This window comes from Camelus bactrianus, chromosome 2, assembly GCF_048773025.1.
Source record: "Camelus bactrianus isolate YW-2024 breed Bactrian camel chromosome 2, ASM4877302v1, whole genome shotgun sequence".
Taxonomy (NCBI): domain Eukaryota; kingdom Metazoa; phylum Chordata; class Mammalia; order Artiodactyla; family Camelidae; genus Camelus; species Camelus bactrianus.
Genome location: NC_133540.1, coordinates 96,166,260 through 96,190,128, shown reverse-complemented (window position 1 = coordinate 96,190,128; position 23,869 = coordinate 96,166,260). Strand labels below are relative to the sequence as shown.

General features: G+C 41.3%; 1 protein-coding gene and 1 non-coding gene across 3 annotated transcripts in view; both read right to left on the bottom strand.

Annotated features, from left to right (window-relative positions):
* Positions 1–18,641, bottom strand: part of PKD2 (polycystin 2, transient receptor potential cation channel) — a 50,470-nt gene extending 31,829 nt beyond the window's left edge. Inside the window, exons 1-2 of one of the 2 annotated variants that reach the window (XM_074347053.1) lie at positions 17,932–18,641; positions 10,081–10,194 (exon numbers count right to left, since the gene is read on the bottom strand). In XM_074347053.1, coding sequence (XP_074203154.1) covers positions 10,081–10,194; positions 17,932–18,532 — 715 coding nt within the window. In that variant the 5' untranslated portion in view covers positions 18,533–18,641. The remainder of the gene's footprint in view (positions 1–10,080; positions 10,195–17,931) is intronic. The other variant, XM_010966139.3, reaches the window with a different exon arrangement.
* On the bottom strand, positions 7,850–7,921 carry TRNAV-AAC (transfer RNA valine (anticodon AAC)). Its single transcript has one exon. It is a non-coding gene; the product is annotated as a tRNA-Val (tRNA).
* Positions 18,642–23,869: the final 5,228 nt, after the last annotated feature.

Below are 23,869 nucleotides of genomic sequence, written 5' to 3'. Positions count from 1 at the left end.
TCTTTCTTTCTGGGATGTGGACTAACACAGACACATCTGCCTCCCATCTACCTATCAAATCTTGTATGGCACGCTCCATACTCAAGCCACATCTGGGCCATGGAGACTTGCTGATCATACCAGCCCATTAGGAACGGTCCTGGAGAAAAGTGGGGAGATAATCTGCAGGCCTACTACGTCACAGGAGATCAGGGTTTGAGTCTGGGTCATGCCTCTTACTTGCTATGTGACCTGGGCAAGTTGACCAAACTTTCCAAGCTTCAGTTTCCTCTTCTATGAGATGGGGATAATTAGCTACCTTATCGGATTTTTTGGGGTGCTTAAATAAAAATAATTAAAACTTATCCAATACAGTGGCTGACAGTTAAATGTCCCGTAATGGTGATTCTTCCTCCTTAACCAGATTGCTATAACAAATCTATTAAAAATTTCAGCATTTTAAAGAGTGCTGTCTCACTCTGAACTCTAATAATTGCAGGAACAATATACTATAATTCCTACTATTAGCTGACAAAAAGCTTCAAGAGGAAAGAAACATTTCCCTTTAACACTTCCTTTGACCACAGAAGTTTTATACTTCTTTTGACCATAGTTCTCAATACCCAGCAAGCAATTAATATTTAGTTGATTCTGTAATAATCCGCAGGCATCATAACATGCATTTTTAAAGCCTCCTATTCAGTGCTTCAGGGATTAAATGCTATTTAGCAAAGTATTTCCCTCACCTAGTCCCCTCCCCACCCAGGCATCATAGAGAATTAGGATGAAAAGAGAGGAGTGGATACTAGTGATCCAAACACTAGTGTGTCTCAGAGTTCATCTCGAACAGTCAATGGAGCAATAAATGCACACAACCACACGGCTCGTGCTCCCCATCTAGAGGGGAAGGGACGTCTTCCAGTCCCCTCAGGCAGGCTCCCTCACCTGTCCCTATGACCCACTCACTGGGACAAGAATACTCTTCCAGTGTTACATGACTTGCCTCCTTTTAAAACTGTATCGGACCAGAGTTAAGGATTTGGACTTTTAATCCAGTCACATTTATGGGACAAGGTGCTAGATGTGAAGATGAGCAAGATGTGATCTCTGTCCTCCAGAAGACGGGCTCATAGTATCCCCAGGGGGAGTGCTCCCTGCCAGCTCCCACCGAGGGATGGACATGTACTATGTACTCCACAACAGCCTTCTTCGGATCCAAAGCTAATACCATGCTAAAGAGTAGTATTGAAGGCTTCCTAAACTAGACTAAACAATTACTAAATAGATTTTTTTTCATTAGTGAAACTAGAGTTAGCTTTAGATTGACTGATTAATATAGAATACTCTCGAATTTTTTACCTGTGGGTTTTTTTGTTAAAAAATTATGATAAGCTAAATTTTTTGATTTATAAATGTGCAATGTATATACACATATATACACATACATATATGTATTTTAGCCACTGATTTAAAAATATATCTCCTTTACTGTCCTCTATTTTTAATACTGATTGCTTCTGAAATTCTCAGGACCTGTATGGAATTTAATGGCTTCACTTAAAGGGAAATGATACAGCCTCTTGGTTATGCAGCGCCACCTGCTGGACATCCAGAGAAGCAATGCCATCTGGCATTGAAGGGATGTGGATTCTAACACATTCATTCAATCAGCAGACATTAACTCAGTCCCTCCCTTGTGCCAGGCAGTGGGCTGGTCCATGGGACATCTTCAAATAACAGCTCCACACGCTCCAGGAGTCAGCTGCACCATGAGTCCATCTAGGCTGTAGCTAAAGGACCCCTGGGATTTGGAGTCAGAACGATTTGGGTTTGAGTTTCAGCTTTGCTTCATCCTTAAGTCAGCCTCTGTGTTCATAATTGTGGGTCTCGGTGTCTTGGGATCTTGGACAACTATTTAACTTTTTTGACCTTGAGTTTCATTATGTAGAAAATGGAGATAATAACATTTCAGACTTTTGTGTAGTTCACCTGGAGAAATGTATGTAAACACGTATTTTGCATACTGTTAAATGCAATAGAAATATAAGACTGTTACATGAGTTCTCCTTTCAGTCCTTAATGGGAAAACCCCATTTGAAAGGTAATATTCACCCTTTAAATGAACTTAATTGTAAAGAAAAAAAGCTACAGCATGAAACAAATGACAATCAGGAAGGAGAGGAAATATTTTTTAAAAATATAAGGTAAAGGACACACGTATATCCTATGTGCATATATTTTTTCTGCTATTTAGCCCTTGTCTTAACTCCTAAATTCAGTTTTCCATAAAATAAGCCAGAAGAAAAAAAAATCACAGCATCGCCAACTAATCAGCATGTAAACTAACCAAAGCCGTCTTATAAACATGGTCTCATTTCAAAATAAACTATGGACACCATTTTATTCTTAATGTAGTTGAAAAACTATAGGCTCAAGTACTAGAAACTAAAAGCAAAGGAGAGATGTCCAATATAACAAAAAGAAAAAGGAAAATGAAAAGTAATGGGAAAGCATAAAAAGAGAGGAAAAAATAAGATGGCAGAAATTTGACAAAGGCATGAACTGTGAAGAGTTTAAACTCACTATATGGCAAAGTCTTAAATATTGGTTAAAAAATTAAAAATGCATCTTTAGAGTTTTTATGAGACCCATTCAAAATGAAGCTAAAAATAAAGGAATGAGAAAATACGTATTAGACATACATTCAGGATAAAATATTCTTTAAGAGGTGTTGAGTGGTGGTATAATCCTCTGACAAAGGTGATTATACAGTGAGTACTGAGTTAAAGAAAAAGGTTATCTTATGTTGAGAAATGATACTTTACACAATGATTTACCTAGAGTAAACTACTATGTATTGAATAACAGTATTAAGATATATAAAGCAATGCCTTCTAGTAATATAAGGAGACTTACCAAAACCACAATTGTAGTTGGAAACTTAAATGTATGTTTCTCAATCTTTATCAGAGAAAGGAGACAAAAATGATCTAGGGATGTTAAGGGTTTTAATAGAATATGTAACAATGTATAAACATCAAACTTAATACTGCACCAACAGAGATCACTCATACTCTTTTTCAAATATCCCTGGAATATTTAAGAATTAGTAATATTCAAGGCCACAAAGACAACACACGTCCCTAAAGTTAAGAATCAGCCAGGCAGGTGTCCTTATAGAGATGGCCATGTGAATTATCAGGCGTTAAAGGGAGCAGGAAGGGGTACACTGGGGACTGGACAATTGCACCTCCTGGGGAGTGATGGAAATGTTAGCTATCTTGACTGCAGTAGTGGTTTCACTGGTGTAGACGTCTATCGGAATTCATCAGTGTTCATCTGAAATATGTGCAGCCTACTGTACAGGAACCGTACCACAATAAAGGTGTTAAAAAAAACAGGGACCAGTGGTGAAAAAATAAATAAATAAAAAATAAAGAGGTGGCCACGTGAAGAGAGGGACACAGGAACGCCCTGTGGAAGTGGAGGCCTGAGGCAGTACACGCCAAGGATACCAAGGATACCAGAGCCCGGAGAGGCAGGGAAGGATCCCCTCCAGGCTTCAGAGGGAGCTGGCCCTGCTCGTACCTTGACTGGTTTAATCTGGTTTCAGAGACAGCAGTCTGGAGCCAGTGCCTGGGGGTCCTACAGTCCAGACACTGGATCCCAATGGTATTCAGAGCCAAATTCTTAATATTTAAATACATCTCATCACCTCCCCCACCCACCCTACTTAAAACCCTGGCTTCCCCTCACCAAAGCCTACCAGACCTGCAGGGTCTGGGCCCTGACCACCTTTCCATCCTCATCTGATGGCTCTCTCTCCAGGCACCATCTGCACTCAGCTTCCGGAAGGTTCCGAGCTCTTTCCTGCCTCAGAACCTTCACTCGTGCAGTTCCTTCTTCATCTGACCGGCTCCCACTCTTGCGGCAGGCCTCAGAGAGACCCTCCCCGTAGGGCTCCCTCCTTCCCAACTGTCTTCTTTCTTATCACTTACCATGTCTAAGGGCAGGGCCTATATATGTTTTAATTAAGTTCCTGAACAGTCATTTGAATCAATAAAGGAATAATCCAAAATAGAAATGATAAAGGTTAGAAATAGCGACAACAGCCACACATGAAGAAGACGGATGTGAGAGGCGCTACAGAGGAAGAATCAGACGGAACGATCCCATGAGAAGAGTGAGGGAAGGCACTGAGGACGACGCCCAGGTTTGGGGTGAGCGGTTCACAGGGGTGATGCTGACATTGCCCAGACAGAGAACATGAGCAAAGCATTCTGGACGAGCGGGATGATGAGCTGAGGCTGAAGGATGTTAAGGCTGAGATGCCCATGCCCGTGAGATGCACCGGTGGGGATGTCCAGTGAAAGCTGGCATGAGGCGTGCAGCTCACGAGAGAGGTCTAGAGGGCCTCGCGAGTCCCCAGCGCACAGGAGCAGCTGAAACTGTGGGAAAGGTCACTTACAGGGAAGGCCAGTCACCCAGCCACAGAGAATATTGTTCAAACACGTTTCAGAAAGAAAAAAATTAAGAAATGAACAGAGCAAGGAAGAACACAGGAAGAAAGGGAGTCACAGACACCAAAGAGGGAAGTTTCTAGAAAGCCGAATGCATTGGGACCAAATGCCAGAGAAAGGCTGAAAAGAGTCCATGAAATTTGGCAATTAAGAGGTCTCTAGTGACCTTGGTGAGGGCTTTCTAGGAGGCAAAGGGGACTGCAGAATAAACTGAAGAGATGAATTAAAGTTATTAAAACCCCCAAGTATTTTAATCCAGTTTGGGTTAAAATTCAAAGGAAACTGTAAGTGACAAGTTGTGACAGAAATCTTTGAGGGAAAGAGGCTGTCAACGTAACTGCTTTTGTGAACACCTCTATGAAGTAGTATTTCTTTTTTTCTTAAAACAAGAGAAAAGGAGATGCAATATTTACTAAGTTACCACAAAGAAATAAAGAAAAGAAAGCTATCACTTGGAGGAAAGGCCACGTTAAAAGTAGTATTTATCTATGAACACACATTTCTTGTTACTGTAGCTTTTGTTCAGTTCATCAAAGAGGACAAAGTGCTTTCCAGCCGTCGTCGGTCTTCAGTAGTTACTTCCCACGGACTGCAGCCTGCGAACTGAAGACTGCACGTGTTGGGTGTGGGAAGCTATGTGGGAAGATGGAACGTTTGTCGCCAGAAACTGATTCAGCTTCCTCTAGTGTGATGATTAACCTACTCACTTCGACTTCACTGACCTGGTTATCAACAATTAATCTGCAAGGATTCTCTTACAAATTAAGAAAACTATCTCTATGCTATCATCCTTGAGAGATTTTTACAAGTAAAATAAAATACTCGTTTCTTTTTTAATTGACAGATAATTGACATACAACATGGTGTAAGTTTAAGGTATATAATGTGTTGATTTGATACTATCCATGTTTCCTTTTTAGAATACCAGGCAGTCTCCTTTTTCCAGAAATAAAAAAAATGGAGATTCATAGACTTCTTCTTAAAAAGGCTCTTCCTGTCCTAGGACATATCATGCTGTATTATGATTATGTTGTTTATTTCTCTACTTTCATTATTTCTTTGGATACCAGTGAGTTTGAGGTTAAAGACTTTCCTACACTAATCGATAATATTTTCTACTGTGTGAAATACGTTATATTTTCTACCCTGTAAAATATTTACTAAAGTCTTAGCGTTTTACTCAGTGACTTGTGGGTTATAGATGTGTTAAAATCTTAATCCTTTGTTATATTTCTTATAACTATTCTTTACAGGTGTCTTCTGCCTTTTAATTTTGTCCATTTCTTTGACATATAGAAATATAACACTTCTATGATGTTGACTCAACTTTTTTTGTGTGATTTCTATTATTATGTTTAAATATAGGAGATTTGAACAACTGCATAAAATTAATAGAGAGAGTAGGAAACAAGAAGTTGCAAGTGTATTTTTATCATAGACTCACCAAAGACTTTCCTTGGCCTTTTTCAAAGACCTTCTATAGTACTATTTATTCCTTTCCTTAACTTCAGCATCTAACTCACACAAAGAAATATCATTACTATTTATAACAGTAACTCATATATAAGTACTTTGATGATAAATTCATAGCAACCTTAAGTTTCAAGTAAGAATAAATGCTAATCACCAGGAAAGCGGGATTATTTAGTTTCCATGGCATTCCTGTCCTCATGGTTAAGCAGACTGATTCTGAAGACAGAGGGATGAGCACCAACACTGACAAGATGGGAAATAAGCTCCAGATGGGCACACAGCTGCTCCAAATGACTGTCCAAATAATCGGACCTACAGGTCTTAGAACCTACTGATGAAAGAATTCAGCCACTGTCAACAATCTTCGGGACAAATTTTGCTCTTATTACTATTATATGACAGAGAACATCCTAGGATCTTTTCACATATTATTCCTAATCTCCACAGAATCTTTCAAAATAAGTATTCTACAGATGAGAAAACAAAGGGTCAGAAAGGTTAAATAAGTCACTCAAGCTTACCTAGTGTGTAAGTGGTGGAGCTGGGATTTGAACCCAGATCTCTGTGAGGCTAAAAAAAAACTGTACTTTTCCTACCATGTCAGGCTGCCTTCCAGAACCCCATCTACTTCATATAAAGAGTTTCCAACATGCAAGGCACAGTTATCTCACTTACCTACAGTTATAAGTTTGATATTATCAGTCATTTGATATTGATATTGCTGGTAAGATTTAAAACTGGTAGTTAAAAAGATGGTTTTGAACAATAGGGAAAGGACTCAATCACTAGGAGCCAGTAAGGCTTTGCTAGGAGTAAATCATGCTTGCTTATCTTCACTTCCTTTTTAATTTGGTCAACAGCTGATAGATTAGCTGCTACATCAGAGGAACAGTGGAGTTATTCAGACAGGCACTTGCAAAAATCTTTCTTATCCTATTTCATGAACAGTCTGAGCTAGATGATAATATAATTCAGTGCACTCCACCCAAAGAGCTTTGACTAATGGGCTGATGTTGGACCAAACTTTTCTGATTTATTAATTTACCAGGATAAGGACTTGGATGATATCAACTCTGCTGATGCTATAAAGCTGGGAAGGAAAGCTGATATATGAGATGGATGAATCTAGATGCAAGGTGGTTTCAACAGACTGGAATGATGAGCAGATCCTCATGAGTTGAAATTTAACAGAGCTGAAAGGGAAGGTCTCCTCTGTGTTCCAGGAAAAAAGTACTCAAAGACTAGCTGGGGGACACGGTGGCTTATAGATTTTGGTGAAAGAGACTCAGGAATCATGTACATGAAGAGCCAGGCGATGGCAGGATGCATGGACCTCAGTGCAGGATCTGAATGAGGACGTTCATGGCCCCACTTCGCCCCTCTGTTAAGGCAAGGCTCCTACTGGGCTTTCAGAGGACCTCTGATAAACAGAACCTGTAGTTTCAATCATGTGGGTTACTCATGTGTCTCCCATCACACGAGCAACAGTTAAGGGAAATGGAAAGGTTTAACCTAGAGAAGACGTAGGGGAGACTGAATGTCTGTCACTAAGCTTCTGATGGGCGAAAGTGGAGGAGAGACATGGAAAAGGTACTTGGTATTAGGTGGGCTTGGAGAGTCGAACCAAGAGGGGAAGGTAGATGAGGGCAGACTTTGGCTTCATATAAGAACTTTCTTTTTTTTTTTTCAATTTTTAAAAATTCTTTTTTGAGTGGGTAATCAGGTTTATTTATTTATTGACATATAATCAATGTACAATGTTGCATTAATTTCTGGTGTACAGCATAGTGATTCATTTATACATACGTATGTATGTATGTATGTATGTATGTATGTATGTATGTATTTATTTATTTATTTATTTATTTATTTTTTAGTGAAGGTACTGGGGATTGAACCCAGGACCTCGTGCATGTTAAGCACATACTCTACCACTGAGGTATACCCTCCCCTCAAGGAAGAACTTTCTAACACAGCCATAGAAAAGTAAAATGAACTATTTCAAAAGAGTCAGTCCCTTAATCTGGAACTCCTGCTCAAGCAGAGGCAGGATGACTGACTATTTGGGAAGAATGTTGAAGGGGGGATTTTAGCATAAAGTGGAGGTTTGATCAATCACTACCAAGATTCTTACTCAGAGATTTTACAACATTCTGAAAATAAAACTTGGCCTATGCAGAAAGTGTAGTTGATGTTAGAAAAAAAACATGATGTGTGAAAAAGAACAAAGAGCATAAAAATTCTAAAATAAATAAGAAAACATGAATTAGTTATATCACTTAAGCTTGTTTCCTAAAATTCTAGCTATTCAGTTTATTTATCTGGCTTAGTTCCCAAACCTTGTCAGTGCACCTGAAAACTCACTTCTCTGGTCACGTCTGGAAGCCTTTGATTTAGTAGATCTGGGCAAACTGCGATTATAAAAAAAAAATTCTCTTTGTGATTCTGGTTCAGGCAGCTTTCGAGAACACTGGAATTCTAGACTTCTTATAGGAGTACTTATATTTTGCATAAAATGTATGTATGAATGTATGTGTCATGCTTAAAAAACTTAATAATGATTCTAATCTGCCTGTTAATATTTCAGGCCACTGCAGTTTAATATTTAAGCACCACTTCTATTCTGGGAGCAAACCTGACTTCAGTATTTATTGTAAGCTCTAACATCTTAAAACATAAAAGTTAAAAACGTCACATCTCTTTCTTTATAACTTTTAACATACTGAATAGATCATTTCCAGCTTTTCAGTATTTCTTAGATAACATGTTTTTTAAAGTAATGAGATTCCTTTCTAAACAAATAACAGGAAATTAGGGGAAAAAATAAGAAAATGGATGTTGCTCACATATATATACTTTTTAGCTTAAGTAACTTTTTTTTTTTTTAAAGTTCCCACTTGGTTAGGCAAAGTCTCAGAAAATGTGAAAAGAAGTCATGCCCGGTTAAAGTTCACTAAGAGCTTACTTGTATTAGTAAAAGTCAGTGTGGGGATATTAAATACATCAATATTCAATTTCTTAAAATTATAAATACCAAAACTTAAATGTTTCCTTCATCTTTCACATCTCCTTGTTCTTTTTATAAATCTAGTAAATAAAAAACCATTTTTTAAAAGGAAGCATTTAGCACTTAAGTCAATTAAATTCATGGTGGTCAATTTTAACATAATAAGAATGGCATTATTAAAGTATTGGTTAAATCATGATGCCCTCCATTTTCAAAGAAGTGGACTCTTCCCAAGGTTGGTGCTAATTTGCAAGCGTTTCTAAGTGAAGGCTGTTAACAACAAACTCCTTTCCCCGAGGAATATGTTAGGGGTCCTGGTGGCCATAAATCTGCTTCCTGTCTGCTCTCTTAAGGGGCTTTGGACACAACAGAACTCCATCATCTAACACCCTTTGATTCGAGGGAAAAACGCATTGCCTATGACTTTCTGGACTTTGAGGCAAATGGTTTCTAAGATTTGTTTCTGTCTAAGGCTTCCCCCCCTCCCAGAGGACACAGGGACGTAGTGAAAGAAGAAAGAAAAAAGAAAGAGATGACTCTGTAGTTAAGTTTCCTGTACAGCGAAAATCCAAAGTTATTGAAGATTTGGAAGAAATGATGAATTAGAATGAAGGCATCGCACAACACATCCAAATTCAAAAAGAGGGGGCTTTTCAATATATACAGCCATAAAAGCAGTGTCAGGTGCCATTAGCTGTATTTTCTAAGAGTTAACTTTGTAAGCCATTTTACTGGAAATACTTCTTGTGCAGACTTTACATCAACTGATGTGATAACTGTGACCGTGTAAGTATTGTTAAGAAACCTCATACAAAACCCTTTCACTTGGTTTCTTGGGGTCTGGCAGGTTGCCCCATGCTCCTCACAGGGCAGATGGTCACAGCCAACAACGAACTGGCCAATCAGACAATGCTGAATTTTGGTCAGTGTTCACCAGAGGAGAGAAGAGAGCTTTACCAAGTTCTAAATTAGAATTGATATCAGAGAAGAGAACTTCTGAATTACCCCTCCTGGTACATCTACAATTCCTTTGAATCATGATTTAGACAAGCGAGAAATTTTCAAAACTTTTCCTCTAGTGGAGGGAGACGTTCTACTTACAGACGCACAAGACGATGAGAAAAAGGAGGTACGTGGCCAGTTCTCGTAGGACACTTTTAAGGTATTTCTCTCGGTTAGTGCTGCTTTCCTCCATGAGTCTTGTTCCCCAGAGACCTTGAAAGTAATAATTAAAGAGGTCATTTTGTTTAGAAAAATCTCATGAATGGCAAAGAGAAAATACATTTAAAAATAGTATATCTTTAAGGGAAATTCTCCTGTTTGTTTGTTGGTTTGTTTGTTTGTTCTTAGCAAGCTCTGAATGCAACTGAGAAATTGTTTTAGCAGGAATATTTTTAATTTGGGAATACATGAGCCTCTCTTGTCCCAAGGCAACGATCTGATCATTGTGTAAACTCCCAATCTCATTAGAAAATACCTTAGTAAAAATGTAGAAAGAGGAGAGGAAACCTGGGCAGCCCACAGGAGCAGGTTAAGTACTTGTGCTCTTCCCTATGTGGGAGGAATTACCGTTATTACTAAATCAATTATCCTTGTTGGTACATGATGTAACTACATTGCAAATGATACCTTTTAGGTCACCCTTGATGAAAAGAAGTCCTGGTTGGAGCACCATTTCATTATGGAAACATCTATCAAGCTTCTAACACACGAGTGTAAAATCTACTCTGTACCCATTTTTGCCCTTTAAGAAATTCAATGCTGCCTGACTACACTAAAGAGATTTTTAAAGTGCCAATTAACATGTGTCTTTTAAATTAAAAGCAACAACTCAGCCAACTTCTCTCTCTCTTTGGGGAAAGAGTAAAATCAGCAACCGTGTTCCGTATTTTTGCAGATGGAAAAAGTGCTGGGCTGGCTGAGCGAAGATGACATAACCCTCGGTGAGCTGGCCGGACAGAGTTCCCGCAGTTTTGGACGCGGCCGGCAGACAGACACGGTGGCCGTCCAAGCCCCCACCAGTGACGGTGTGGTCAAGTCGCATTGCTGGTTACTTGGAAGAGCCTTAACGTTTTCCAAAAAAGACAAACCTCTCAATCCTTTCAGTGAGATTGGGTCGGTCGGCTGTTAATGGCAAACTGCCTCAGACTTTAACCTCTTCGATCACGGAAACTTCACTTAGGCCACAATCAAGCCACACAGAGAACAGGGGGAAAATGGTACATGGTCTTTCCCTTGGAAGAAATGACTTCATCACCAGTGTTTACGTACTTTCTGAGTCTTATAATAATACATTAGTTCTCCTAAATTGGGGTATTTCGTTTCGTTTTCTTTTTTCTCCCCAGCATCCGCACTCAAAGACACTGTGTTACGCATCCTAGGCTTCTCCACGCTGAAAGTGGAGCTTAACTTATGACCAGGTTTGCTCCTGCCAAGATCTGGTAGTTGTCAGGGAATTACTCACTCCGAAGAAATGCAGCAAGCAGAATGTTTGTTCACTGAAACTCTATCATATTAAAGAATTATTACAAATTTAGATGACATGGAAAATTACAACTCAGAATAACAGAGAGGCAGCCAAATATTAGGCTCAGTAGCCCTGGACACAACCACACCATTTCTCTGGGTATCTTTCTTTTGGAGGCCAGGCCTAAAATATACACAGAAGTGGAAATTGCTCATCTTTCTACCATCAGGAGGGACTACTGCCTTGCCTCACTTGGTCAGTGATTTCACTCTTTCTCATGGTTTATAAACAATTATGCACTAAGGAATAATCATGGTTCTTAATATTTATAAATATTATTTGCTTGACCTATAAATAGAAAAAGCAAACTCGTGTCAAATTTTATTCAAGCTAAATTTGCGACGGTCTATGGCAATTTAACGCTAGCCCTTGAATGAAACATTTCAAATAAAAAGAAACAAGTCCTCTTATTCATATTTTATACACTTCTATACATTTACTTTTTCTAAATTGCTCTAGCTACCTCCTCAAACATTTATTGCTTTAAAAATGTCATCCAGTTTCTTCACTAGACGTGGATGGAGGACACAGGGACCCCTTCACATTCTGATGGGTGAGAAACAGCTGCATCCACAAATGGAAGAAATACCTATTCTATACCCAACTCCTTCCCACGTTTAGCAGGGATGATAGAATAAGAATGCTTAAGGGCAGAGTTCATGTCCAAAATGACAGCTTTCTTCAAAAGGAACTGTTATCTTTTCTCTCAACTGTCTCAGCTGAGGAGGGGGTCCCTTCCCAGCACTCCAGGCACTCACATCCAGTACAGGACGTGTCCATCTGTTAGGAGACTGTGATATGGGGGACACCAGACAATATCCAACTTCCTTCCTGTATAAGAGGGTGCTTAGCTAATGCCAGAGCCTAAATTCAGACCACATCACCTCAACAGTGTTATTCATATGAATACAGGGGAACCCTCAGATGGGTAACCCAAGACACCAAAGATGTCTCAAACATAAGTAACTGACTTAGAAAAAATGCCATGTTGCAACTATTTTATCCAAATGCTTCCAAAACCTTTTTATTTTGCAATATATAAGAAATATCAGAAAGAGAGAATGATATAATGAACTCCCATGTATTGCTCACCTAGCTTCGACAATTATCAACTCAACACCAACTGATTTATTGAAACCCTCACCCATTCCTCCCCAATTTTTTGCATTTGTATATGTTTTTTAACTGAAGTATAGTCAGTTTACAAGGTGTCAATTTCTGGTGTGCAGCATAATGATTCAGTCATACATGAACATATATGTATTTGTTTTCATATTCTTTTTCACCAGAAGTTACTACAAGATATTGAACATAGTTCCCTGTGTTATACCTCCCCAGTTATTTTGAAACTAATCCCAGCAATCATATCATCTCATCTGTCAACATCTGGGTTGCATAGTAGAAAAGATTCAGTGTGGAAGTTTTGCCTCATATTCACCCTGTCCCACCGGAAACACACTGACCCCCTCTGACTCACTGATCATGACAAAGTGCAGCGTGGGGATCTGGAGTCAGAGCTGTGTTCAGATAAAGGCTCAGGCACTTAGGAGCTGGGAGACTTTACCAACGCCGTAAGCCTCCGCTTCCCCACTGGGAAATGGGGTAAGAGTGCTTCTTTGTGGGGCTGCTCTGAGAGTTTGAAATAATATATATATACAGCATGCTGAGTGGCTGGAAGAGGCCCATTTATAGCTTCAGAAACAGGTCCAAATTTGAGAAATGTCCTACTTCTGAAGCCTAGTTGGTCCTGATTTCAGAACGGCGTAGAGACCCAAATCCATACAGGCTTTGAAGTCATTGTGAATAGGCTGACCAAATTCTCACTACATTCATTTCACAGAAGAATCCTGTTGTGCTCAGACACATGTGGGCATTGTTTAGGAAGAAGAATACAATCCTTCCTAGTATTTGAGTTTCAGGGACACCCTCAGAAAGGGGAGTGACTTCCTCCTACTATTGGTCCATTTCCCATAGAACAGTCAGCTGCTACCTCATATACGACATTGACTCTTGAATCTCGAAGTCTTAGGCAGCCCTCTCCGGGACGGCAGACAAGTATGTCCTACAGCTAATGGTCAGTTCCACGAGCGTATTCCACAGACAACTCACACTCACGTGCCCCAAACTGAGATTCTTTTCCTTTCTTTCTCTGGAAACCTACTTGCCTGTTTGAGTTAATGGTACCAAGCCAGAAATACGAGTTTCATCCTAGAACAGGCCCTTTTAGTAACCTTCCCATGGAGTCGGTCCACAGTGTTGGTGGTTTTTCTCTTTAATCCAGCTTTCTTCCACTCCAGCTTACATGCCTTCTTTGCAGCCTTCGTCACCCTCCCCCTCTTGGTCAGCCTTCTCCTAACTTATTCTCCCAGCAACCAGCTCTACCCACCTCACCTCACCCCATTCTCTACATTCTTGCTAGAATCATCAGATTGACATGTGATCAGAACAACTCCATGCTTGAAGCCCTCACCGATTCTGTCTACAGGAAAAAGTGCCAGTGAGCTACAGGCTTGCTTGGTCTTACTCCTGCTATTTTTCCCTCCTCAAGTCCCACCCCACTCCATCCTTCAAAATATAACTCAAGCTTCACTTCCTCTAATCTACCCTGGTAAAGCTGGCCCTCTCTCCTTTGAGTCCCTTCCATACCTGGGACCTGGCATTGCAATTACACCTCCTACACCTCTGATTCCCCAAATCAACTCTGAGCTCCTTGGGAGTTGGGATCTTGTATTAGTCATCTCTGTATCCCTAGTAGCTACCATAAGGGAGATGCTCAATAAGTGTTTGTTGACTGCACAAATTCTGTTGCTAGCATAGCCTTATCATATCCCCCTAGAGCAGCAACCCTCCCTCAAAAAAATCCCCACAGCAATGAAAATACAAAATCTCATTTGTTCAAAATTGTAGTGCAAATAAAAAGGGAAAAGAAGAAATGATGGAGTGAGGTTTGGATTAAAAATAAAGGGAAAGTCAATGGCGGAGGGTATAGCTCAGGGGTACTGTGTGCTTAGCATGCACGAGGTCTTAGGTTCAATCCCTAGTACCTTCATTAAAAAAAATTTTTTTTAAAAACCTAATTACCTGCCCCCCTCAAAAAAACAAAACAAAACAAAAAACGAAAGTCATAATAGCCAAAAGGTAGAAACAACCCAAGTGTTCATCAACTGATGAATGGATAAACAAAATGTGGTATATACATACAATGGAATACTATTCAGTTATCAAAAGGAATGAAGTTCGGCTACACGCTACAACACAGATAAACCTTGGAAATATTATGCTAAGTGAAATAAGCCAGACATGAAAGGACAAATAATGTGTGATTCCACTAACGTGAAGTACCTAGAATAGGAAAATTCATAGAAACACAAGCAGAATAGAGGTTGTGGGAGGGAGTGGAGGGGACATGGGGAGTTATTATTCAATGGTTAGAGTTTCTATTTGAAATGATGAAAAAGTTCTGGACACGGACAGTGATGATACAACATGGTGAATGGGAAAGGAGGTATCTATTTTTTACAGCAGCTTAGCCCACTCTGACCAATACAACTAGCAGTTTATGATTTCTCCAGGAAAACAAACACAAACAATCAAGCATATATGTCTGAAATAACAAACAGAAAATGACTTTAACAAATTGATACATCCATAAAACACATTTAACTTTGGAAATTCAGAAAATTTGATAACTCATGTAGAGTGTCTAATTTTACCTCTGCACTAAAAAGAGTTTGTTAAAGAAAAGTAAACAAAATTGTTGGGTTGGGGATACCTTTAAGTTTGGAGCAGTCTTTCAGTCTTCCAGCCATCCTTTGCTGCCTGTGGTCCACGCTTTCATCACCCCTTCACTGGCTGCCTCCTACCTGGTCCTCCTGTCTCCTCGTCTCCCTCTGCAAGCTCTTCTGCATAGCACACTGCCCGACTCATATTCCCTTTCAGTATATTCTGCTCCTGCTCGAGAACTTTCAACTGCTTCCTAATACTAAGGGATAAATTCTTAATTCCCTGGTTAGACACAATGCTTCCCATAACCAGGCCTCAAACATTTCTTCTTTGTTATCTTACTCTCCTAAGAAGATAGATCTATTTAGTGTCCAAGGAGAAAAATAATCATTTATTGTCCAACTTGGATTCATGTCATTACACAACAACAGAGTATGCTGAAGCTAGAAGGGACCTTGAAGAGTAGGCTCAACTCTTCCGTTTTGTAATTGGGGAACAGAGGCCAGGAGGTTTGAGGGAGTTAAATACAGTCACAAGGTTGGAAGACCTCCAGGGAAGCTCTTGACCACTCCAAACTTGAGTAATCTCTCCCACCTTTAGAAATTCCATGTCACTCTCTCTTCTGATCCTGGGCACTACTTACATAAGGCATATAAGATTTTTATCATTGGTATCCCAAGAGGGAAAAAAAATCACAATTCATCCTCAATTATTCATTTTACTTTCTGGGTTTTCTGTCCATAGGGAAATGATGATGTGCTATTTTAGTTTTGTTTTTGTTTTTGTTTTTGTTTTGGCAGCACCTAGCACAGTCTATTTTCACAGTACGTGCTAGCTATTTAACAAATGTTGCTTATTTATTAAATGACAAGAATATCAATTATATTTCTTCATAAAATGAAATGTATTCTAAAATTTTCTATAAAAAAGATTTTCATGCATCAGTTCTCCTAGTAATTAGACCATTGATAAGGTCAGACTAGTTTTACTACTAGCTTATTCATTGTACATTTTCTGAAATTTTTCCTTAAAAGAAATAAATGTATTTATACACTCATATATTTCATTTCATTATATTCCATTATTGAGTTTATTCAAAGAACATTAAATGTGTTATCAAATATTTAAACTGAGTTAAACGGATCACGACTTACTATTATTTATTAACTTAAAAGAAACTTCTTTCTTGCTTGAGTGACTATTTTAAAAAGCACAATTAAAACAATGTACAATAATATATCATTTATTTGAATATAGTTTTGAGCTTTAAAAGATTAGTTTCTTTTTTTACTAATTTATTCACACTGGTTATTCAGAGGATCTTTTGTTCCCCACCATGCTCTGAGCCAAATTAACTAGCATAAGCACTTGTGTAAAAGTGTACCAAAATATACTCTTTTAGAATCTATGATATAATTTATATTCATGAAGCACTCACAACATGGCAGAGACCTGCTACTCATTTTATGTCTCATCTCATTTAATTCTCACAAGTCAAGAACTAAGTATTATGATTATCTCTTTATAAATACAATTTTAAAAAATTGGGGATCAGAGAGGTTAAGCAGTTTGCTCAAGGTCACACAGCCAACATGTTACAGAACTGGGATTTGGATATAGGCCTGACTTGGTGTTAATTACATTGCTATAAAAACACCTGGATAGTTTTTTGTGCAAGATTTTCAAAACTGACAGGAAGACAAGGGAAGGGAAAATTTCAAAAGAACTGAGAATGGAAAATTCTTAAAAGTGGAGATTAAAGTAATTTGGACGGTAAGAGCAAATGCAACTCTTTTCCAAGGATGCCTTTGACAAAACTTTGCAAAAACAGGATTCTGTCTGCTCTTGGAAAATCTGTGTCTTCTTAACAGGCACTGGTAAATTTGCAAATTCCTTTCCTGCCTTTTAGAGAGTTGGGTGCACTGAACTCTGACACATTTACACACAGCTGGTATCTGATGACATCACTGTTTCATTGCAATTTCAAAGAACATTAAATTAGTTATTTTAAAACATACTTCCAAGTTTTTAAAACAATATAACATTCTCTTTGCAACTGTTTTAGAAAAATGCCTAGAATTAGAAAAGGCCAAACAACTGTTTTCCTAGCCATTACTTTATTCTATTCGTGGTGTTCGGGACACCTCCCTCTCCCCCAAACAACCACACACATCAACCAAAACAACGGCAATGAGTACCCAATGACACTCCTACTAGGAAACTGTACTGCCCTTTAGAACGGGATAAGGGCAATAGGGCATTCAGGCCATTGGAAGACCATGGGTACCAGCACAGAATTTTCGTTTTTATTCAGTGAAGTAGCAACTATGCAGCTGCAACCACCATCAGTTGTAATTAGAGTATTCTCTTTTTATCCTACAAGAAAAAAAATCTCCAGATGTACCCCTTCACTCTAATACGGCTTTCACTAATTTCAAAGTTAAAAATAAGATGACATATCTTTTTTTTTAGAAATAGAGGGTATTCAATACATTTGCACCAACAAGGGCGCAGTGGAATTCCGCAATGGGTACCGGAAATAGAGCAGAATTAGCAGAGGTGAGGAAGGGCGCTTCCAAGGGACGCGGAGACGCAAAGGGGATGCGAGGTGGAGCCCGGGAAAGCTGCCCTCAGCGGGCGATGGCTCCGGCGCTGCCCGCAGTTCTGGTTTATGCATCAGCTGCCACGGGTCACGCTCTTACCTCGCAGCCCGCGAACCAGCCTCTCGGCCCAGGCCACTCGGGGCGGCTGCCCGTCCAGGGGGAGGTGGTGATGCAGCGGGTCCCCGCCGCCCGCCGGGCTGGGGCTCGGCGGGCCCTGGTCCTCTTGGCGGCGCCGCCGCCCGCTCGGATGGCCGGCGCCGTGGTAGCCCCCCAGCCCTCGGCCCCGGGCGCCCGCCGAGCTCACGGCCGAGGAGGCGGCCGACCTCCTGCTGCCCGGGCGCCACTCCACGTCCATCTCCACCACCATTCCCCCTTCTTCTCCCTCCACCTCCTCTTCCTCCTCCTCCTCCTCGGCCTCGAAGCCTGGGTTGTCGCGGCTCCACGCTTGCCGCGAGCACGACGAGAGCGGAGGGGACGGGGAGGCTGAGGCTCCGGCAGGGGGGTCCCGCGCGGCCGCCTGCCGGATGCGCTCCATCTCGATCTCCAGGCCCCTGTGCTCGCGGAGGCCGCCCGGAGCGGCGAGGCCGGCGCCCGCGGCCCCGCCGCCAGCCATCAGCCGGCCCGGGCCCGCGGCTCGGGGCGCTGGCGGCCGCTTCGTGTCCCCGGGCTGCTGCGGCTGCACCCGGCTCGAGTTCACCATCGCGGTCACTGGCGACCGGCGCGCCCTCGCCCGGTGCCGCGCTCGGCGCTGCCCGCCGCAGGAGCCATGTTCTTTTCTTCCCGGGGCCCGCCGCCTCCTGCTCCCCGCCCCCGACCTTCCCCCCAGCCCCGCGTCCCTCGCCCGCCCCCTCGGCCCGCCTCCCGGTGGCCTGGCCTCGCCCAGCGCTGCCGCGCGCTGCAGGGGTAGGCGCGAGGAAACCGCCCCCGCGGCCCGCGCGCTCGGCGAGCTGCGCCCAGGCCCGCGTTCCAAGTGTGGCCGGAGTCCGGGGGCGGGCACCCACATTCCATTCGGGTGGAAGGGCTCGGGCGGGGAGGGAGTCGCTGACCTGCCCTCGGGGAATGAGCTTCTGGAGCTGTCACTGCCTCCGCGACCCTGAAATCACGCTTGGGTCCCCGTTAACCGCCAGCCACTACTGCCACGATTTACCAAAGTGCAGGGATGATGTGAACAGGAGAAATCCAGGCTGAGCTGGTCCACAGCAGGGGCAAAGAAATCTTCCCTTCATTTGAAAACTACCAACAAAACTACTAACCCTGACTTACCTGGCCTTTGGTGGCCTTCTTGGCCCTGATTCTGCTGCTTTTCTAATGGTTTCTTCAGTCTTTGGCTCCCCTCTCCACACATTGTGAAGACCCCAAGGATTCGAACGTGGGGCTCTCAAATCGCTGGGGCTCCACATGAGCTCAGCTGCTCCTTTCCCAGCACCCCTCATCTGCCGGAGCCAGGACTGACCTGTGAGTAACGGAATCCTACATCACGCCCCAGGTCCGGAACTTTATTCCCGCTCTACGGAGCACATACTGCTCATGCTCTGGAATTGTCCAAAACTTCACCCATCTCGAACTAAATTTGTTGTCTTCTCCCTTCTTCTTCTCCTTTGTTTATTTAAGCCTGCTTCACCTCTTGAATCCTCAGCTGAGATGTAAGACATCCTCACTCCCCAAGCTACACTTCATCATGATAGCCTCATCTGTCTACTCTTCTGCCATACTTCATTTTCCCCAAATTGTGTTACTTCTGCCCCACAAAGGCCTCTCTGATGGGCCCCCTGTTACTCATTCCCTTTGTCAGTGGTTTAGGCCAGGGCCCCATGGCTGTTTTATTCTGCACTGGAACGATGGATCTGTCAATTCCACCTTCATTCTCCACCTCAGGGTCCCCACTGTTTCTAAATTATATTACAGAACCAAACCTGCACATGTCACATTGACGCTAGACACCTGTGGAGGCTTTTGACAGCTTAAAGGATAAAATTTTATTTCTGTAGTTTGGTTTCGTAAATTTTCATATATATATATATATATATACACACACTTTTTTTTTTTTTTTTTTTTGCTAGGGCTGTCATGACAAACTACCACAGACTGGGTGTCTCAAATGACAGACATTTATTTTCTCACAATTCTAGAGGCTGGAAGTCTAAGATCAAGGTGTTGGTAGGACTGGTTTCTTCTGAGGTCTCTCTCTTTGGCTTGTAAGTGGCCATCTTCTCCCTGTGTCTTCACTGGTCTTCCCTCTGTGTGTTGTCTGTGTCCCAATTTCATTTTCTTATGAGGACACCAGTCAGATTGGACTAGGGCTCACTCTAATGATTTCATGTTAACTTAATTTACCTTTTAAAAGACCCAATCTCTTAATAGAGAACAAACTAGTGGTTACCAGTAGGGAGGGGCAATATAGAGGTGGGGGAGTGGGAGGTACAAACTTCTGGGTGTAAGATAGGCCATAAGGATATATTTGCAACATGGGAAATATAGCCAATATTTTATAATAACTGTAAATGGACTATAACCTTTAAAAAAATTTTTTTTAAAAGACACTGTCTCCAAATATAGTCACACTCTGAGGTACTAGCACATTCTGGTGCTAGGTGGCAGAAGGGGGCGGGAGGTGGTGGTTGGACTTCACCTCAACGTATGAATTTTTGAGGCAGACACAAGTCAGCCCGTAACAGCTCCTAGTCTACTTTTCTAGTGTGGTTTCCCACCCTGTACGTCCACCTGCAGCACCCTTTGCTGGTCCCCTATGCACTTATAACACGATGTTTGTACTTAGGTGATCATGGCCACCTATCACCGGATCCTGCAGTTTGTCTATTCAGGTATCTGTGTCCTTAACTTAACTGAGCTTCTCAAGGGCAGGGCTGGTGGGTCTGGAGCACAGGCCAGGTTCATGCCATCTTTCAATTCCTTCTGAAGACATTTCCTGTGCACTGAATTAGGAGCTGGGCGTGTAGAGCAGAGGATGACACAGCCCCTGACCGCAAGAGGAGACAGACAAATAAACCAGAAATAACTGTCTTAGGTTGTGATGTCTGTCCTCTGAGTATCCTCTAAAGATGCCAATGCCCCAGACAGAACACTACCAGATTGCACAGTCAAAGGATACCCAACAGATACATGGCCAGAGGAAAGCCAGACCTGAAGAAAGAGTGCAGAATCTCAGCCAAAGTGTCAACAGGTCTAGTGTGGTATTTTCAAAATGTGACGATCAACATCACACTTGATGTGGCACTTGTTCAAGATACAGATTCCACGTCCCCACTTCAACCTTATTGATTCAGAATCTCCAAGATTTCAGGCCTGAAATTCTGAATCTTCTCTGAGGATTCTGGAGCATCCTAAGTTTGAGAAACACCAAGATGTTCTAAATGGATGGGGTTTCATGAAACATTTCCCCCATTTCCCTGCTGCTTCATTATCACCAGTGGTGCCATCATCAAACCCAGGCCAAGAAGAAACTTCAGTGGTCCTTGAGTCAGACTGACTCTGTCTTGTGCCTGCCCAGTGCTAATTCTGAATCTCGAATTCAGTTCCTACTCTACCACTTCCTAGCTGTGTGACCTCCGGCAAGTGGCTTGACCTCCTGGAAAAGTGGAAAAAATAGTGTCTACCTCATAGGGTTGTTGTGAAGATTAGGTGAATTAGTACATGTAAGGCATGCATAACACTGCCTGGCACGTGGTAAATGCCCAAGTGTTAGCATTATTAGCTCATATTCTTACCGTTGATAAACATTTTCATCTATTATAATTGCATATTTGGAAATCTTTGTCCTAACCAGACTATGTGCTTCTTGAGGACGAACTCTCCATGCAGGACAGGGGATCACATAACAAATACTTATTGAGCACCTACTATGTGCCAGGCACAACGCCAGGAGAGAGTGCAAGCAGACAGGTGAAATGCCTCGCCCTTAAAGAGCTTGCATTCCCCGTAGGTTTGTTGGGGGAATGAATGAATCTAGTCAGGAGCAGTCATTTTAAGGCACACAGCTAGACCATTGACGATGGGGTGTGGGGGTCCTAATTCTTCGTGTAGTGCTCTTTTTAACTTTTGCACACCACCACTTCTACTCTGGGATCTTTGGGCCTTTGGAATAGCTTATGCTGACATGACTCTATTATAGTCACTGCTCAAAATGTTGTTTTCCCTTTTGAAATATTTGTTCCCCAAGGATGTTTTGATTTTTCCAGAGTTCAAGGTTTAGAAGAAGACAGTAGATGTTTGCTTATTCATTTCTTGTTTGTTCTTACTATTTTCTGCTAGTAGGCCTAGAATCCAGAGACCTAAAGAGGAGAACAGTGAATGGAAAAACAATATTAAGAAATAATAACATAAACTAATTCCATTGTTATCTAAGTGTTGGGTTGAATTTCTGTGCATTTGCTGTGCATTGTAAGTAATGTTATTATTTTGGTCGGAATATACAAAACAAAATACTGTTTGGACAGATCCTTCAGGGAGTTATAATCTTCTTGGAGAAATACATACCTTGAGTCTAAATAACCATAGGTGGGAGAATATAATTTAGTATCAAGTCAGTAGTGAAATCTTTCAACATGGGATGGGTTGAGAGGAGTGACTATCCAGGCTGGCATGGAAGGGGAAGGTAGACAACCCAGATCATGGAAAGCCTCAGATGCACGGAATAGACTGCATTCTGTAATTAGTAATTACAATATGTACCTCTTTTTTTTGTTTACAGTGTCAATTATTTAAAACAAAATCTGAAATATTCTTTCTAACTTGTCCCCTCAAAGAATACAGGTTGACAGAAAATGTGTCCACACATACATAAGTCAGAATTAGATGTGTGCTTACCTGAAAGTTTAGTCACAAATCATTGAAAGAAATGTGATTTTTCAAAAGGCACATCAATATTAGTGTAATGTAACTTGGATAGCATTTGATCCATAGTATCTTTAAATCTTACATTCCAGGCATTTCACTACTAATTTCAGACTTAGTCTTCATAAACCTCTACCAGCCATCCAATGTTTCCTGCTGAAATACTTATTCATTCTTTCTGGCTTATCAGTGTTCTCTTTGCTGCTTTCAGCCTGACATGGTTTTCCCCTCTAGAGCTCCTGGCTTTTGCTCAAGGAAACCCTGAGGCTGTAAATTTCACTCCCTACCCACAAAATTCCTTCCTTCAGTACCCATCTTAAAACCCTATTTCTCATAAGACATTCTCTTATCAAATAAGTGAGATACACAAACTCATATTTTCCTTCATCTGGTTGCTACATCCTATTGCCATATGACAGATTTCAGGAATCTATAGGGCCTGAAATACGGTGTGGGGTAGATAGCATAGCCCGGACACTATCTGGTTTTATGTCATCTGTGTACGGTAGGTTCTTCTGGGGACATGCTGTAAAACCTTACCTCTGAGTGACAGTGCCATTTAAAAGGCCACTTTAAAAACAGTCTAGTCTAATTTAATCCTTCACAGTCGCCACACCTCTGACTTCTGTATTATTAGAATTGCCTGTTTGTTTCCCGTCTTGCTTTTATTTTCCAGTGTGAGCCGATGAAACAGACACAAGCTGAAGTACTCGTTGTTCCCACAGATTCCACCTTCAAAAGGAAATCCAAAAGGAGTCTCTGGCATGTGTGGTGTTGCTTAGCAACCCACCCAAACAAACATATTTCCCTCTCAGTTTTTTTTCTCAGTCCTTATTTATTCAAGAACATTGTAAAGTAAATTTTATCATTTGACATCTGAAACCGTTAGAAGAAAATTTGGTGTTTAGGGCTTTATAAGAACAACTAACCATACTAAAACGTTTACTTTATTTCTCACTTTGCTGCTCTGATGACGCAAGGCTAGGATTTGTGGTATTCTTCTTCATGTCTGGAGTTTGGTTTGGATATGTCCCTGCCTCTGTGGGAGTTATCTTGGCACTACTGTTAGTTGGCACTGTGATTTTGATGACCTAATCTCTCTCTCTCTCTCTCTCAGTTTCCTTCTCTGAATAATGAGGTTAAATACCAGCCTTACAAATTCCAGCAGAACTTTTTTGAAGCCATA